This window comes from Hyposmocoma kahamanoa, unplaced genomic scaffold (assembly GCF_003589595.1).
Source record: "Hyposmocoma kahamanoa isolate Upper Pololo Valley unplaced genomic scaffold, ASM358959v1 94, whole genome shotgun sequence".
In the NCBI taxonomy this organism is placed as follows: domain Eukaryota; kingdom Metazoa; phylum Arthropoda; class Insecta; order Lepidoptera; family Cosmopterigidae; genus Hyposmocoma; species Hyposmocoma kahamanoa.
The window spans coordinates 10,605,205-10,624,264 of record NW_020654878.1 but is presented as its reverse complement, the minus strand read 5'-3'; the positions used below and the strand labels follow the sequence as shown (position 1 = coordinate 10,624,264).

Below are 19,060 nucleotides of genomic sequence, written 5' to 3'. Positions count from 1 at the left end.
CTCTACTGCTATAAAACAAGTTGAAGCGCCCATGCTTAAAGCTAATTTTTAAATTATTATAACAATACACAGATAGGCTGATAAGCGCTGTAATAACTTAATAATACTAAATGGCTTAACTCATGTGTTATTACATTAAAATTTTGTAACATACAAATTAATTTAATGAACATATTTACAACTTTAATTTTTAATCTAAAATTGAAAAATTTAAAAACTTAAGCACAAAACGACTGAACGAAGTGTTGTATCATCTCGATGGTTTAAATTTTTAACAAGCATTGGACAGCTCGCACTGCACTAAAACTGCAATAGTCTCTTGCTTTTATGTGTATATTTTATTCAAAATTTGTAACAAAATTCAATGCAAACACATACATATTATATTGATTTGCATCAAAATGTATTGTATTTTTACTTGGTATTTAAATACCTTTTCATTTTTACCTCATCACCATATTGATAATTTAATCGTTGTTGACAACTAGGCAAACTATACATATACCTCATTGTACAATATAATCTCATATTCACAAAAGTGTTTTGTTGTCCACTGACTAGGTATATTGATTCTGATTATATATATAAATATACCTCTCTAAGAGTCGTATTCTAGAACTCTACTCAATGCTCAAGTCAGGATTGGAGTATGGTTTAAAGCACTCGAAATCATACTCAAGTCCCTGCCATTAGGGTCGTATTTCTAATGCTTGTGTTGCCAGTGCAATCCTGACTTGAGCATTGGATAGAGTTCTAGAATACGACCATAAGAATGTTAGATTATACCTAGGTAATTTTCAACATTTATTTATTTCCAACCTACAGCTATTACAGGTTATATACCTAATGCGATAGTGGTAGTGAAGACAACTAGTCTTACTTATAACTTTTTTTATGATACCAAGTGTCGAGACGAATAATTCGTGCTCCTGTTGGTAAGCGACACACCTGTCCATAACAGTTGCAGTTGCTTTAAATCGTAAAGATCTTAGAGGCACTGCATTGCACCCGTTACTCTGTGACACAAGTTGACAAGTCCCACGTGCCTGTAATCACCAATACACTTAACCTTTGGACGAATTCCTTCACAAGGAGCTCTACTGCTAATAGGTAAAGTGGCAGTACTTCCCTAGACCTACGTGCCACCTAATGCCATCTTACGTGAGCGTAAGCCCTTTGGAAACGTTCAGTCAATTCCTGAAAGAATTTATAAATTCTAAACGCACAACGCGGGTCTACAGCGGTGACGTGCGTTCTGAAGTATTTCCTGTGAACGCGGAGGTACAGCTCGTTTTTTTGTCATCAGAACTTACGCTAACTAGTGATATCATTTAGATTACGCAACCTTTTACACATAATAACTAACCGCCACCGTTACTAATTTAATCACATTTTCAACAAGCCAAGTAGATAACTGCAGGTGTATAAATATCAGAGGGTAAGGCATTCACGATTCCGTAGCAATCGAAAGCGCTATCCCCTTTCTCACTAATCGAGCAATTTCTCTCATGTTATTAAGGCAAAATGGGAGTGTTCTCAGCCCGTTGCGTTCGCAGAACGAGTTTCTTATAGACGGTATTGAATTTTTAAACAAATTTTTCGACCCGCCGGCCCGAGAACCTATTTTATGTTATATAGGATTAGAACGTTATTACACCATTAAACCTTTCATGAATAATTTTTACTTACGTAGTTTTCGTATTAGAGTTTTGCAACCTTGAAAACAATGTTTTTTCAAACAATTTTACTAATCTCAAAATTCGTGTTGTTGACACACCTTAATCCCAAGATAAACAATCAATGTATTAGCTCGATTTTAGGAGAATATTAACTTTTTACAGCACATCAACATCCTGAAATGATTACATGTTTAACGATATCATAATTCCAGCTTTACCTGTCGTGAGTGATAATTTAAAAATACACAAAACAAAAGATATTTCCCATGGGCGACATCAATGTTCCGGTGCTAGCAGAGGCCATTGGATCGAATCACTGAAATTAAGGCAGAAAAACGTCAATAAATCTGAGAAACAAGCTGGATCAGATAACGAATGTCTCTAAAAGAGACGCGCGCGGTGCCATACGGTTGCGGGACACGAGGCAATTACGCCGTTAAATAAGTTTCATTTTCAATAGGATAAAATATTATCTTACTTTTCGCCAAATTTAAAGTCCGCGAAATTAGCCGAACTAAAAGGCGAGACACAGAAGGAGAAGCGCGAAAAACTGTTTTGCTAGATCAAATGGTTTAGGCATTTACTATTAAATAACCGTTTTACAAAAAATATACGATACACATAAGGATTTTGTCTAAAGAATGTGCTAATTTGTTACACGATAGGATGTACTTCGCCCGACCATGTAAAACCCTGTAAACAGGCTAAAATAAAAGTGTAAAACGAATTATTTAAGAATAAAATGTCAAACTTTGCACACTTGAATTTAATAAAATTCACATCCCAAAATTTTAAAATTGCCCAGCAGAACGCACTGCGCCGCCCGCTGACGCGTCAGTCGCCATCGGTCGCTTGTCGACTTCGGATCGTGTAAAATTTTCTCCGCCTGTTCTTATTTTATTCATATTAATTTTCAGAACGCGGGTTGCGGGACGCGAGGATGCGGGATGCGGTAGGGGCGGTCCCCCTCACCTCGCCTCCAAAAATTGTAGGCTCGCGATGACTTATCTCGTCTTAGAGACAGCTGATATCACAGATGGGCAGGTCTTCTCCTTTCACTTTCATTTCGTTTGAGCTAGGTACATAACAGGTATGTATTCTTTACCAGTGGTACTTACATTTGCTTAGTCCAGTATGGTACTGTATGAAGGCGAGCTTTTATTTTTCCAATCTGTGTACCGTTTAGGTTCTCGGATTTTTCTCATAGAAAAGTTTAAGGAGACTGGTATCATGATTGTGGCGTCACAGTACATTTACTAAAATATTTTGTATGTGCGTAAAAATATACATAATTTCGTTAAGAAAGAAGATACCCATAATATTAACCATAGAACTAAGTCCAAACTCATGGTATCACGATTTCGTTTAACTAAGGTAAACGATTATTTTATGGGGAACTGTGTACGTTTTTACAATCAGATTCCGGAGCATATATTAAGATTACCATTTTCTAAGTTCAAAACTTATCTACATTAAAAGTATTTTAATTGAAAAGTCATATTACAAAATTGTGACTACGTGTTAGATAAAGATGTATGGAAAGGCAACATGAGTCTAGATTCCACACAAATATAATTCAAAATGTATTCTATAGCATTTAAGTTTATTTGAAAAGAGCAAGCCCTAGAATTTCTTGCTCGTTCTTCTTAGGCAGGTCAGCGAAGTGAACGAGCATTAGAAAAAATTACGTTTTCAAACGTTATAATTTAACCTATGGAATAAATTATTATTTGATTTTGACTTTGACTCAATCTAAGTAATAAGCATATAAATAATGAAAGTTTTAGTAAACGTACGGACGTTGCCAATGTAGTTAGTTAAAATAAAATTGTATCCAGATATTCTTGATTAAACGTAGAAAACTGCAGTTCTTTTGTACCTCAACCTTACTCAAAGTAACGATAACGATAGTTCTATTAAAATTTCGGAGTCATACACTATCTTGGAATAAGATAACGTAGTCTACCTAAATTCATTGCCACAATAACGTGGCACTCGAGTGATAAAGTGACGTAGTTTATAGGGATCCCTCAAATGTCTTACCTGTATACAGACGTGACATTAAGTCCTCTGCAGTGCTGTTTCTTAAATTACGCCTTTTCATTTTATAACTATATTTTAATTATAAAATAACACACAATTCCAGTACTGTGTGTTCAAACAAAGACAATAATTATGTACAAATGCCGTTGTTTAAACGCCAATTATATAACATTACATAAATTACAGGTTTATTTAGAACATTTGTCTGAAACAGGACTTATTCTATGATACTTATAACAGCCTCTCTAGCTAAAGATTAATTTTGCTCCCAGATGGTGCTGATATTACCTACCTGCTTCAAGCTTTCTTACTTTATACATAACTATTTTGGACGAGATGCACATAAATCTTTAAAATCCTATTAAAATTACAATGTTAGTTACTTAGTTTTCACTTGCAACAAACAGCTTTTAACGAGAAAGACATATTTTCGCCTATTTATTCTTCGCCTCGCCTATTCATTTGAACCGTATTGTACTAAGTTTTTATTGTGTTTTATAATTATTTGTACAAAATCGTAAAAGTTTTCTATTGTTTAGTAATTAGTAAACTTCTAAATACTCTTAGGTTTGATCATTTAAAATTCAAAAAGCATATAGAACATTTAAGTACCATCAGTGATTAAGTACTATAGAATTAAAACAAGGGCCTCGATTTAATGTTTAGAGCGGGCAGTCAATTGCTGCGGAAATCGTATATCTCCGTAAAGATGCGCCCTGTTAGATAAACGCCACACTTAATACCCTTTCCAAGGATTTAACCGACATTATTCCTGCCATTTTTTGTTCCTTTTCCAACACCTTTTACTGTTTAGAAAACACTTTAAAGCTTTCCTAAAAACTTGTATTTGGAACGTGACTTGAGAGGTTTAAAAACATTTTGCGTAGTAAGATATTCTTGCCGTCTTTGTTAGTGTGGTAGGTTTACGTAATATTTTTATTATACATTTAGTTATTTTATATTTTTTATTGTACTAAACAAAAACAAACGAATTACGAATTATATAAAATGTGGACTTATCTATAAAAGAGATCGCTTCCAGCCAACCCAAGGCAGCGAGAGCTAAAGTCATATAATATAGCCTCGCACTCATTGACCTGTATGCTCGCACTAAAAAAACATGTGTCGCGGGTGCCATGTGCCATACCACTCATATACAACCACAAATGACACCCAAACTCACAAGAGAAATAAATGTAGGCCATACAAATATTTCTCCCAGTATGAGACACGAACCCAAGACCTCTGCGTGGCAGTCCAGCATGGTAAACTTCTTGGCCGAACAAGAAGGCAGTTATATAAGCGGGCAACAGCGTGCAAGTTACTTTTAAGCTATAAAACCTGATGCAAAATCAAACCAATATCGCCCTGCACATAGTTCCCGTGCCCCCATATGGAAACTTGTAACATACACGAAGTTGTCAGGACACGGAACGCAAGTCTACTACGAAAGGTGCTACAAGTCGCTGAAGTTGGTCAACTAATCCAAGTTTTCCTTTACGGGCTAATGAGACGAGTTTGATTCGAATTCCCCAAGCTACGGGCCAGGAAATGGCTACCCGCTTTGAATACACGTTTTCACGTGGCTTCGAACTTTGCAGAGTTTCCTCCGAACGTTAGTGTACGACAAAATTATTATGATATTTTAATTTTAAATATCGCGTAAAGTTTATACCTGTAAAACTAAAATACTAACTAACTATACTAACTTATACCTTAGGAAACTTTATTGTCCGCTTCTAAATTCTAGAAATATTAGCGTAGTCACGTTTTCTTTTTATTGTTAATTAACTTTCAAACCCTTAAATATCTTGCTTAAGTTGTTGTAGAGACTCCCCAGGCTTATTGAACTGAGAGTAGACAAACAAAAGCGTCTGGCCTCCGCAATGGAAATTACATACCCCCGAGGTCGGAAATCAAATTGACAGAAGAGGTTAAACAAACGATGCGGTTAGGGAGCCGAGACCGTGGTCCGTCGAATATTAATCTGTGGGTAAATGCGCTTTTATTTGTTTTTCTGTTCTTCGCCTTCGTATCGCCTAACGATAGCTCTGTATTGTAAAGGGAAAGTCGATTTGAAGAAACTTTCGTCAAGTCAAAAGAACGCACTAGTCTACCAAGCTATTTTATGAAGGTCGTTGAGTAATTTCTCTTTTCCGGAAACCCTAAGCATCAGCGCCTCAACCTAGATATATTCAAAAAAATTGTACAAAATGTGTATGGAATTCTAGGGAATAAGATTCATGTAATTCGATTTTATACTACTGCAGCCAAGCCACCGTACTTTATTTTATTTTGAACTGACCCACTGTAATGTACTGCTGACGTATATGATGTACGTGTATTATTTGCGCATGTATGTACTACCATTAATTTAAAAAAAGAATTTGTGGCATTGCTCCGGAGAATTCTTTGAAGCCACGCCACCTACAATTAATAATTCTAGATGTCATTTTATCTATTTTTCGTAATTTAACCAACGTACAATCTAATTAAGTTACTAATTTTATTTTTATTTAGATTTGGAACTAAGATTTTATAAATTATTGTAATGTAAATTCTTACTTCTAAATGTCTCTTCAGATCGTTTCATAAAATGTTCAATTGGAGCGTTTTTTTTTAAATTTAGTTCATAGAGTTCGTTATATCATGGAGTTTTGAACTCTATGCAAAAGCTTTTGGTTGCCATAAAAGCATTCCACAGAGTAATTTATTGTAGAAGGTATGTTACTGATATGAAATAAATCCCCCAGGGAATTCAAATGGACGAAGGGGAAATTTATAATTATGGAACACTTATTAAATTATTTGTACTTTTTTCCGCACACATAGCCCCGCACTAAGGAACCCGTGTGTCGCGGGTGCCATGGACACATAGACAGCCACAAATTACACCGAAGCAAGAAGCTTTACGTGGCAGTCCGGCGTGGTAACGGCTCGGCTACAGAGGCAGTTATTTATATAACATTTACGGGGTGTATTTAAGCGCAAAGTTAGGCGTCAAATAATAAACACCAAAGAAGAACTAAAACGCCTCCTGGCCGAAGAATGGTTGGCTAAATGTCCTGAAGACTGTAAAAAACTCAGTTCTTGCAATTCTTCTTCTTCGTCTTCTAAAATTGCATCTTTAAGTGTTAATTATACATGGCGTAGCTACAGACAATTGTCCGTAGCAACGCCACACTGCTACGTTGCGTACGTCGTATAGTTCAGCAGTACATTACAGTGGGTTAATTCAAAATAATAATAAAAATGAGCATTATTATTTAAATACATTATTATATTACTATATTAATATATTATTATTCAAATAAGACAATAAAATTACAACTACATCATTTTAATATTATAAAACGACGTATCATTATGAAATGCTATCAATATCAAAATTACAATAAATCGTTAAAATAGGGTAACAATAATAACAATTAAATAAATTAAATAAAAGAATTGAAATAGACAGAAAAAAGGATTCGAAATGTTTATGTTTTGAACCATTCGCCGCCATAAAACACGGTAACTCATTTGAAGATATATTTTTCCTATGCCTTTACTTAGCACTATGGTGCTTCACGTCGATTGAGAATATAATGTGGAATCGGAGAAAGTACTTGCTAACAAATGTTTTTCATATAACCGTGTACACAGCAAAATGAGCTGAAAATAATAATCTCGTTTAAATTTTGTACATAACAAACCAATACTTTAGTTTGCAAGAAAGCAGCTGTCTACTTAGACACCATGGCGCTGATAATCTTCTCAGTGATCGACATGCTGGTTATAGCCGTAATTAATCTACTAGTGCATACTACACATTCATGGGATGAGACAGTCGAGAAATACGGTAAACCACTTGGCGTATCTTTCGATATTTCAAAGTCTTTTTGACAAAATCTGATGATATGAATGATTGCCTGTTAAACTTCCAGCTACAGCATTCCTGCTCGCTTATGCACGTGAATAGCGATTTCCTGAAGAACACGGTAATTCGTATTGTTGTAAATAGCTACTGGTCTGCTCTTCACGGTAATAATGCCGATGTACCGATAAAAGTAGCCTGTTTGTCGGTTTTCTGTCGGATACATTTTGAAGAGTGTACACAGGAACTTCATAATCTAGGTCCACCTCACCGTTTCTCCATCAGTCTATTAGAAAGTCCGGAACACACTATGCTTATGTCATTATCTTACCACTCATTACCACGAAGCGCTTTGCTTCGTCCTTCCTAATGCGTACGGCAAAGAAATGGAATACACTTCCGGAATCTGTTTCCCGAAAGCTACAATTTAGGGCTATTGAAGGCTACAGTGAATGGGCATTTACTAGACAAACGCGTAACATTGTCGGCCATGTCGTTCCTTAACATCACGTGTGATTGTAGCCAAGCGTTCGTATGTTGGATATAAAAAAAGAAACCTTTGTCAAAACGTTATGGACACAGTAGAAGTTGAACTTCGAGAAATGACACACAGATGAATCGCCAAAATTAAAGTTACAATGGTTCACATATAATGAAAGTGTCCTCTATTAAATAATCCCTACAGCACGATTACATATAAAAAAGTACATGCATTATACAGTAAAATATTTTTCTTAAACGGCTCATTCACTACCTGTATGGCAGTCCGCCGAGCAGGCAGGAGACTGCTATGCATATGGCCCACGTATGGAGTCTCGCAGGATGCACTATAGGATTGCAGGATGGCTTCCACGCTGCGACTATATTCATAAATAGTATTGCGCGGCGGACGGCAAGGCGGACTGCCATGCAGGATAATGAATGCCCCCTTTTTATCAGACTGCTATGCATATGGCCCACATTTGGAGTCTCGCAGGACGCATTACAAGGTTGCAGGATGGTTTCCACGCTGCGACTATACTCACAATCAGCATTGAGCGGCGGACGGCAAGGCGGACTGCCATGCAGGATAATGAATGTCCCCTTTTTATTCTATTATCATTATATTTCAAGATAAATAAAATTATTTTTTATTTACCTTTCTGTGATTATCTTGTACGATTTTGTTATACCTCTTTAGTTCGGCCTGTACGTAAACATTATCTTCGAGCAAAGTATTTATTTTCCAATGTTCACCATAAATCGCCAATGGGAAAATGTAAGGAAGTCCTGAACGTACAGAAAAGTTGGAACACTATCAGTGGAAAACGTTAGGACCGTATTAACTGTATATGTTACATAATGAATATAAGTAGAAAATGGAATCGTCAAGTAAGTATGTTGTGATCTTACTTGACGTGTAAATGTCAAATAATTTTACTATTATGCGATTCTATAAACAACTTTATATAATAATAATAATGTTTACGTTAATTCTAACGATCTTATTTCTACAACTGAGTAGTCTAGCCTCCTAGCCATCAACTTGAAAGCTGTATAACGTCAAATAATAAAACATTGAAGCTTATAAAATGGATTTTTAACAAAAATTTCATTGGTTTCGAAGAATTGACGTAAACGTTAGAGGGTAAGTCAATTAAAGCATAAAAGTGATCGAGAAATAGTCTCACTCGATCGCCAGACGTCAACGAACCTAGATATTTCAAATATAGGTGAATTGTTACTGATGTATAGTCGACCTCAAATACGTTCTCGCACATTAGATAAGTAAAATTATACCTGCTGCATACCCTTTATAGTATCAAAAGATCCATCACTAATCACACCCACACTGCGATGAAAAGGTACTTGAGACTTGTTTGCACCAGCTCTCCAAAGGGCGCCTAGGAGTTTTTTATATCTGGTCGATTTGAAAATTGGCCCATACAATTTTTTTGCAGTCAATAATTTGATCTAATAACATATCAACACAATGTTATTTACAACTCTTGTAAGGCCTATAGACATTGACCTACCAATAAATGGACGTCGTCGCACTATAGTTCGATTAGAACAAGCTAGCTGGACAAAAGTCATCATCGAATTTCCCGGAAAATGTTTACTAATATGATAGATAAAACCCACGAACCTCGAATTCCAAGAATTTAATTACACTGGGAGTCACGGTAATTAAGGGAAGCAGCAATAGCAATTTTGCATTTAACGCGAATACATATGACAGTGATTTGAATAGTAGTTTTAGTTGGTTTTAATTATCGAATTGGAAGGCAAAGGTATGTACTATCTTAATTTATAAAACAATGTGACAAGCTACTGCCTTTTTTTTAAGCAATCCCAAATTTAAATTTAACCATTTTTTCGTGGTTTTTTATATATTTAGGATCCGGAAAGTATTGCCAAGGTGCGTCACAGACCTAAAACTAACATATATGGTGCCTTAAACTCTCTTCTTTTCAATAGTAATAAATCTAGGCGACGGACTGCTGTGGAACATATTTTTTTTTCTAAAGCACCTCTGCGCAATCTCCAAATTCCAACTTTTTGAGCAGTGCCTAAAACATGCCAAAGAAAACCGGAATCTATCTTCTATCTATCTACTATCTTCAAAATATGACTTCTCCGGTATCACCGAAGATTCTTCAAGGGCGCTAAAGAAGACAATCAGCGCATTTAATTCAAATTTAGAAAAAAAAATGTACAAAAAGGGCGGCGACAACTTTTGAAAAAAAAATGAAGAGTGGACGTCAATAGACTTCATCTTTAAAGTGTCCCTTTGCCACGCAAAGCCATCTTCATCCACTGCACCTTCAACTCCTGGACGTCCAAGCAAAGAGTTTGAAGAGTCCAGTGATAAAACGAAAAGGCAAGGAGTTGAGGATCTGCTCAGTACCCGCCGCACTAATCAGTTTGCGGCTACAGCAGAATTTTCAGTGCGACTGTCTGGGCACCGGAACTTGGCTGCTGTCATTAAAGAAAGTCCCGAAAAATGCAAAGCCATGAAAGCTACTGTCAGTGATAGTGAAAACAACAATCGAAGGTGCTTAACAAGCAAAGGTGGCTTTGGCATATTACAAGCCACGCCTACAAGCAAACGCGGAAGTGAAGTATGAAAGCAGGTCATAAGGTATTTCCATCAATGTATATAGTCTTAGGAAAGCAAGGTGGAATATTTTCTTCCTGTAGAAGATTTACTTGTGGATGAAATTCGTGCAGAAATTAAACTTCAAACTGTTTTAAATAAAACAGTTGATTGTATAATGAATGCGCAGCATGAAGTTCTTAAATCTTCTTCTTTAGAGGCACCATTCACTCACTTTAAGCAAGCGGGGTTGGGGGGCAGTTCCAGTGACAGCACCTACAAACAAAAATTCACCAGTAATGAAACCACTGATGAATATTTATTTGTGTTTTCTGTAAATCGAATTCAAGGTACTAACAGTCCTTATGTTAGCATGCATGACTACGAGTATACTGAAATTGATTCTTCGAAAGAAGAAATTTGCGATACCGAGAATTAGCAAATAGTATTAATTAATTATGGACAATTAGAGAATTATAAAGTATTACTTAATTATAATAAGTATTAGTTGATTAGTTAATCGTTAATTTGTGCTTACAGCTTATTTGGCACTACTTGAATATACTTGTTGTTTTTTTTTATACTTTTTACTTAAATGAGAAAAGGATTTTTTTATCTAACCATAATACCACCACTCACTCTCCCCCCTCAAATTGGGTCCCATGACCTCAAAATTGAATTAAGTAGTCATAATAGGTAATAAGAAAACCCCATGAACCAAAAAATCTCAATAAATATTTTTGTCCAGCAAGCATGTTCTGAGCGGATCATAGCGCGTCGGGTCCGCGCTAAAAGGTGTCCGGTGTCGGCGCACTTGTCAATCATGCCGTCCTGTATAATAAAAACTTATAGAAATAACATGCAAATTACAAAAGCAATCGAAATAATCAAATAGTTAAGTGTTGTGAGTAATAATATATATATTTACAAAAATTATATAAATGTGAAAATAACTGTTTTTCTGTTAGTTACGGTGTTTTATAAGAAATGTATTGATGTTTTGAATTTTTAGTTTACAACTAATCTTAAACTCCATTTATTGGTAGCTCAATGCCTATAGATTAAAACAGTTTAATAAATACACTTTTTCTACTCCTATACTTTAATCTGTCAATTATAATTTTATAAACCATATCACACAGGCGTCTTTTTCGTTCTGATTCAAAGTTCTATTGTCTATGGTACTCGCTACTGAACTGAAATAGTTATGCGATAAGCAAGGCTGCAAAGTTGTTTGATGCGAGTGCTTGTATTGCAACCTGAGCAAGTGAAGGATGCTTAGATAAAAATATAGAATCCTGAACGCAACGAGGGTTTCAAGGCACGAGACGCAATTCGCTCGTGGTTCAAAAATAGAATTCAGAGCATAGGAAGGGTTTCAAGCCACGAGACGCAAAACAACTTTGCTGTCGAGCGAAACACACAACCTCACTATAGCGAGAATAATGGTAGATGAAAGAAAAATAGTTGAACTGTAAAAAATCAGTTTTTTCCTACATCGAAAGAAAAAGTTAGGTGCATCACAATCCATTGTCAAGTTCGAATTTCAATAACCTTTTCCATTAGCTAGCTAGCGTGGAAAAAACGCTTTTGCGCGCAGATTTTTAATGAAAAAGAAAGCCTTTTCGAGCTAGTGAGGTGAAATAGTTCTTTGTTTATTAAGGGCGGTAAATAAGAAATGTAAAAAAAAAATACTTTTATTTAGGTTTTCGCGATTGTTACACATAGGAAATGAAACTATTTTTCCGGATTTAAATCGCGTATATTTGTTTTTTTTTTTTTTTCAAACAAACCGACGTTTCAGTCAACCGTGACCATGGGACCTGTAAAAGGCCCGAAACGTCGCGTCGGTTTGTTTGAAAAAACAAATATACGCGATTTAAATCCGGAAAAATAGTTTCATTTCCTAAAAAACTTTTTGCTTAATCTTGACGTAAAAAATCCATCCATCATTCGTCGTAAAAATTCATCCTCATCAAGGGTAATGTAATGACAAAGCCCGTGGGCATAATTTAGGGCGTTAGTGTCGACTTTGCCTGCATGTCATGACACTGTTTACGAGCGTGATGAAAAGGGAAAAATTTCATATAGTTCTGTACACAGGAACGTCAGTCGTATTTTTGCTAATTGAAATATCAAATATGATGCTTCTCAAACGCTCTGCCTCCGATTGGTTTAATTCGCCTAAAGGCTTGCAACCGGACCATAAACCTTCATAAAAAAATGATTGGTTAACATATTTAATAAGCGGCCACATCTATTCTATCTCTTTGGTTTTTGTTTTGTAGCGTTTGAGTTTGTTGTCATGGATTGTTAACAAGATATACCAGGGCGTTCAATGTATTCTCGGTATCGGGGTGATTAACTAATGATAAGAGTAAATTAATTACCTCATTAGTTAAAGACACTCTTTAAGGGTATAAATATAAAATTTCATGTAATTGTCATCATTAGTATTCAAGTTATCAATACGAGAAGACAACTACAATGACAGACGCCACAATGTTGACGAAAATCGAGCACCGCGCAGTGATTAAATTCCTTACAAAACAAGGAAAGACTCAAAAAGTTATTCATGAAGAAATGGTGGCTGTTTATCAAGATTCCGCTCCTTCATTATCTACTATTCAGAAGTGGTCTAGTGAATTTAAACGGGGTAGAGAAAGTATTGAAGACGACCCCCGTGCTGGAGGGCCGGTAAGTGCCACTTCTGAAGAAAACGTCAAAATTGTCGAGAAACTTGTATTGGAAGATCAGAGTGAAAACATTAGCAGAAAAGACTAAGCTATCCGTGGGTACCATTCACACTATCCTTCATGAACATCTGAATCTTTCAAAAGTCAGTGCAAGATGGGTGCCGCGAATGCTCACGCCGCTTCAGAAACAAGTTCGAGTTGAGTGCAGTAAGGGGTTTTTGGAGCTCTGTAGCGAAAATCCGAGTGGAATTTTTGAACGCATTGTCACCGGTGATGAAACGTGGATTCATCACTATGATCCTGAGAGTAAGCAAGACTCCATGCAGTGGCATAAAAAAGGAACAGACCCACCGAAGAAGTTTAAAGTCTGCCCATCAGCCGCAAAACTCATGGCCACAGTGTTTTGGGATTTTAAGGGAATTTTTCTGATCGAATACACAAAAATGGGTCAAAGTATTACTGCCGCAGCTTACGCAAACAGCCTACGTAATTTAAAGAACGCTATAAAGGAAAAAAGACCTGGAAAATTGACCGCTGGTGTCTTGCTTCTTCACGACAACGCGCCGGTTCACACAGGGCGCGTTGCCAAGGCTGCTGTGAGGGATTGTGGATTTGAAGAAATCACTCATCCACCCTACAGCCCTGACCTGGCCCCCAGTGATTACTTTTTGTTCCCAAACCTAAAGAAAGATCTTCGGCGTAAGCATTTTTCCGACGATGAAGAGTTGAAGGAGGCAATTAATGAAAATTTTTCAGGCAAAGAGGAAAAATATTTTTTCGAGGGCATCGAAAAGTTATTTGCCCGATCAAATAAGTGTTATTGAGGCTATGGGAGACTATATTGAAAAATAAATTTTATTTAGAATTTTTTGCCTATTATTTCATACCTATACCGAGAATACATTGAACGCCCCTCGTACACATTAAATAATGCTTGTTTCATTCTTTTGTTTCCTCGTAGAAAAAGTATTGTATGCCAAACATTACATAATTCACCTATTACTTAGGCCACTAGGTTTTCGACTTTAAGAACCTTTATTATGCAACGATTGCATAAAATACTATTGAGCAATTTATATGTGATTTATTAAGATCAGTGAAACTTATATTAAATCATAGGTAATATTAATATATCAGCCAAACCTTTTCAACAAATTCTTTTCTCAGCCAAGAAGGACTGAACTGTGTATAATCCAGGCCGAATGTCGCCATTAGTTTCTCACTTACAACATCCCAACCACATGTCCCTCCAACAGCGTCATCCCATGGTATTAGTGGTCTTTCAAATTCAAAGTAAAACTCTTGATCGTTCGCTCCAAAAACATGGATGTTTCCCAACTTGTTCCCGAGAATCTTAAAAGTTTTTAAGTAGTTATTAAAAAAGTAAAACAACGAGGGTATAAATAATAATAGCTCTTTGCGGCATTTGAAGTCTTCATTTGGAAAATACAATATAAAGGCGAGATAACAAAATCCATATAGGATTATTTGTATAATACTAACAACCTCGCGCCTCGAAGGACTATATCACTAACATCATAACAACTTTTGTACCATGACTTTTAATAATTCATCAGATTTTACTTCCGTACAAAAATAGAAATATCTAAATAGTTCGGTCCAAACGGTTATAACTTTGTACAAAATACAGGACAGGGTTGGGAGTCGTCAGAGAGAGCGCTTGCACGTTTGAACTTGCTACCAAATACAGATCTATCAGACTTATTATGTTTTGTCAAAAGTTGTTGCCTATAGTTAGTCATGTAGTCCTGCAAGGTTGTTAGTATTTGAAAGTAACCTTGTATGACAGGATACCCAAGAAATTGACGCTGAAATTTTACAAGATTATCAGCAAACCTTTTTTCATATGTAGAGTATTGAGAATTATTTTTAACCGACTTCAAAAAAAGAAGATGCTCAATAAAACTACATTTTTTATTTGTGGACCGGTTTCGATTATTCTTTTTTGTTGGAAAGTTGGTACCTCAGTAGTGGAGCCATTCAAATTTGAAGAAAATATTCCACCTCTATGGGTGGCAAATTAGGGGATGAATTTTATTGTAATCAGTTTATTGAATTTCACCCATAAAAGGAGGAGGTTCTATGTTCGACTGTACGTATTTTTGATGTATGTTCACCGATTTCTCCGTTTGTGGACCGATTTTGAAAATTATTTTTTTGTTTGAAGGGTATACTCTCCTAATGGGACCCATTGTCACAAAGTTAGAATCTGATGAGGGGATCCCATGGAAATCGAAGGAAATCCTCAAATTTTATGGGCATGTACAGTGTGTTTATTGAACTGTAACAAATCAAAGGTTCTCGGATAGACGTGGACGTGCAAGACAATCGTCTTCATCTTTTAATTTCCCGTAATGATCTAACGGAACGAGCAGATCCCACACTGATGATGGTAAATGATTATAATTGTCGAAAACGCTTGTAATGGGCCTATTTGAATAAACATATTTGACTTTGACTTATCAGTTCTTGTTGCCTCAATATTACGATGTCTCTTTGAGTTTAGCCTCTGAATACGTTGCTTCGGAGTCTCGTTCAAACAGTCGAATAACATTTAGTCGATATTCGCGCTGTTCAGTCGACTCTCGTGATAATCGAGAACGCTACATGCTTTCTTTTTTTTATTTCTCGTCGGAGATTATGTCGCTTGACGAACTAGTGGTGTTTCTTGGGAACACGTTATGGCATTTCGCTTGAAAATCCTTGATATTCATTCCTTATTGTCTTGAATTGAATACTTTTCTCTATTCCTTTTTGCCCTCATGTGGACTGCACCTTTAGTACGCCTGCCCATAACGCTAAGTTAGAGACAATTGAATTAGTACCTATAGGTACTTACCTAAACACTACATAACTTACCTGCCTATAATTACTAAAAATAGAAAAATAAACCAACAACAAATGAACCAACTTCAAAAAGACAAAGTCAATTAAAAGCGAAAAATACAAAATACAGATATTTAATCTAAACGACAACAATGCACGCAACACTTTATTTACTTTTTCTTATTTCGTTACTTACACAGTATTATAATTACTTATGAATCAATCTATCTACATTCATGGTTTATTTATACTATTACAACGTGACAATTCTTGTCCAAACCTATAATTTTAATATAATATTATTATTGGTATGAGTTACCCACTGATCGGTTTGAAGTTTTAGTTGACCACTAAAACAATTATTAATATTTAAATATTTACAATATCTCAAATAACTAATATCAGTTCTCTTTGTCAATTCTCGTTATCAGGTATTTCTTTGTTTTTCTTGCCTTGCCTGGCACCGACACAACAAAGCACCCACTTAGGTAATACGCTATTCCTAGCATTTATCAAGGATCTGCCATACTTTATATCAGCGGGGTTGATGGTTCTAATTGTGGACGACACAACCGTTGTACTGTTAATTAATCTGTGGTTGTAGTGTGTGCTACAAACTATAAGTTCTAAGAAAAAATTGCCTACACGTACACGCTTATTCTTAAATCACATCAAAGTCGAAGCTTATATTGTTCACAGGAAGAAATTCTATAACATGGCCAATTACCACTTCTCTAGTTCCATTGTGCAACACTTGTAAATTCTTGGGTTTCCACATGGCTTCCACACTTAAACTCAAATTAACTAAAAAGCACATATACAATCCTTGTGTGAAAAACTTGGTAGTGCTACATAGATACACACTAAAGAAAGTGCGTCCTCTTATTTCCAGTGTGGTATTGGGGCAGACATACTTTGCATATTTTCATTCGTCTATGTTATACGGCATCGCACTATGGGGTAATTCAACCGAGTCGAATAAGGGCTCTTATACATAAGCACGATACGACGTCGCGTCGTAGCACGACGATATCGTATCGTGTTTATGTGTAATAGCCCTAGTGTTTATTCTTCAAAAACGTGCACTAAGGACTTATAGTTCCTTATAAGGAGGATGTACTCACAATATATTTTTGATACAATAGTTTAAGCACGTAAAACTTAAGCACTTATGACCAACGTACGGACGGGACCGTGGGAAAACCCACCATACCGACCACGCAACGAGAAATCCGCGTGTAATAATACGTCCGTCCCCGATTATATGAACATCTACCAACAAACCTGAAGTGTTATAAACGACAAAACGTTTTACACCCGCTAAACCTCTTGAATTGGATAATGAATTCTACAGAGTCAATGAGTTTCTTGTGAAACAATTGTAGGTAATTTTGTTTTATTCGACTTCGTTGTATTTCGACAGGCAGTAGTTAGTCAGGCAAAATCATGTGACATGTGCACACAACAATGAAAGTTCTCTGTATCTATCGGGCTACATTTTCTTTTGTTTACATAATGGCTATTAGACATAGGTTTGAGAATAATTTAGGTAAATCTGAGTTACCTATACAATTTTGGACCGCTGTAAATGGATCAGCTTGTATGTATATACATATTTATTTAATTTCATGCATGCATTTTTTAATTTCTATACAAAAGTATAAATTAATCGGTACTCCTATCACCCATGCATATTTACCTAATTTTAAGGAAACCTATTTCGATATAAACTGGCAATACATACGGATTTACGTCAAGGTTTTGTGTTCCGAGTGAATCTCAAAAAATATTGGGTAAATAAATTACAAAATAGTTAAATAACCAATAGTTCCCTGTAAAAAGATATTCCATCTTGTATACGGAGACAAAATGGCATTTTTAAATATAACTAATCACTCGTGACGTACAAACAATGCGACGCTATGCTTAGTACTGTAGCGTTTTCAGTTGTTAGGCACCAATAAATTAGTCGACACTACACAATTTAAGCGGTTTATTGGTAAGCACTTAAAGCGAGTATGCTAATAAACTACAGAGTCATACGTCTATGGCACTATTTGGTAAATACAGCTCAATTAGCGGAAGCCGGTAGGTACAACAGCAAGCAAGCGGCGACGCGGGATTCACTTCGTAGATCTTATGAGCGACTGGCTGCCGCTGCGCAGGAATGCGGTGTGTCCGGCCGGCTTACGCGAAACAATAGCGTGGGTTAATATGAGAGGTAAGTTGAAATTTGCATTAATATTTTTAGACAATTTAGTTTTCATTTTAATTATAGTTACTTAGATTTTATTCTTATTTATTTTATTTGTTAGATGTAAATAAAATATTTATATGTATGATTATATAGTATAAGTTACGTAATTATTACAATATTTAGTTTTAGTGTTAGATTAGGTACTAATTAGTTTTAAGTTCTTTTTCAGGTACAGTTCGTGGTCTGCCACAGTACTGACACGAGTTTATATTCGCTTTTGAATTTGTATTTGCTTTGATGGCTTCACTTTCGTGTTCGGCGCGCTCCATCTGCCTTTATTTTGTAATCTTTGCTTGTGACATTAATAATATGAAATAAATGATTATATTCTATGTACAAAACTCAAAATTAATGATTCTATTCTATACACAATGTTCAGAAAAGGTTAGGGTGATCCACGCTCCATTTTCTTTTTTATTTTGTAGAAACCGCCAAGGTCGCATTACACAGACGGCAGTACATCAAGTTACTCATTGACGGATCTAGTTTTGTTGTACTTCAGGCGATATTCGAAAAATATACATATATATATATATATATATATACATACATTATATATACATTTTTTAAATAAAAAGTAACCATAGGAAATATATGCGG

The 19,060-nt window shown here is 35.8% G+C and overlaps 1 protein-coding gene across 1 annotated transcript; it reads right to left on the bottom strand.

Annotated features, from left to right (window-relative positions):
• Positions 1–7,155: 7,155 nt before the first annotated feature.
• LOC113237903 lies at positions 7,156–14,718 on the bottom strand. The gene is made up of 4 exons (XM_026474617.1): positions 14,500–14,718; positions 9,372–9,534; positions 8,720–8,850; positions 7,156–7,379 (listed from the first exon to the last, which is right to left on the bottom strand). The coding sequence occupies exons 1-4, from the start codon at positions 14,566–14,568 to the stop codon at positions 7,293–7,295; spliced, it is 450 nt and encodes a 149-aa protein (XP_026330402.1). The 5' UTR covers positions 14,569–14,718; the 3' UTR covers positions 7,156–7,292.
• Between the last annotated feature and the right edge of the window lie 4,342 nt (positions 14,719–19,060).

Excerpts from the sequence above, each read along its gene's own strand:
- LOC113237903 (XM_026474617.1), bottom strand. The coding sequence starts at position 14,568 with ATGGCGACATTCGGCCTGGATTATACACAGTTCAGTCCTTCTTGGCTG. Across the intron at positions 9,535-14,499 it reads GAAAAGAATTTGTTGAAAAG|ATCAAATTATTGACTGCAAA; the intron begins GTTTGGCTGATA and ends ATATGTTATTAG. Across the intron at positions 7,380-8,719 it reads TACAAGATAATCACAGAAAG|CTCATTTTGCTGTGTACACG; the intron begins GTAAATAAAAAA and ends TATTATTTTCAG.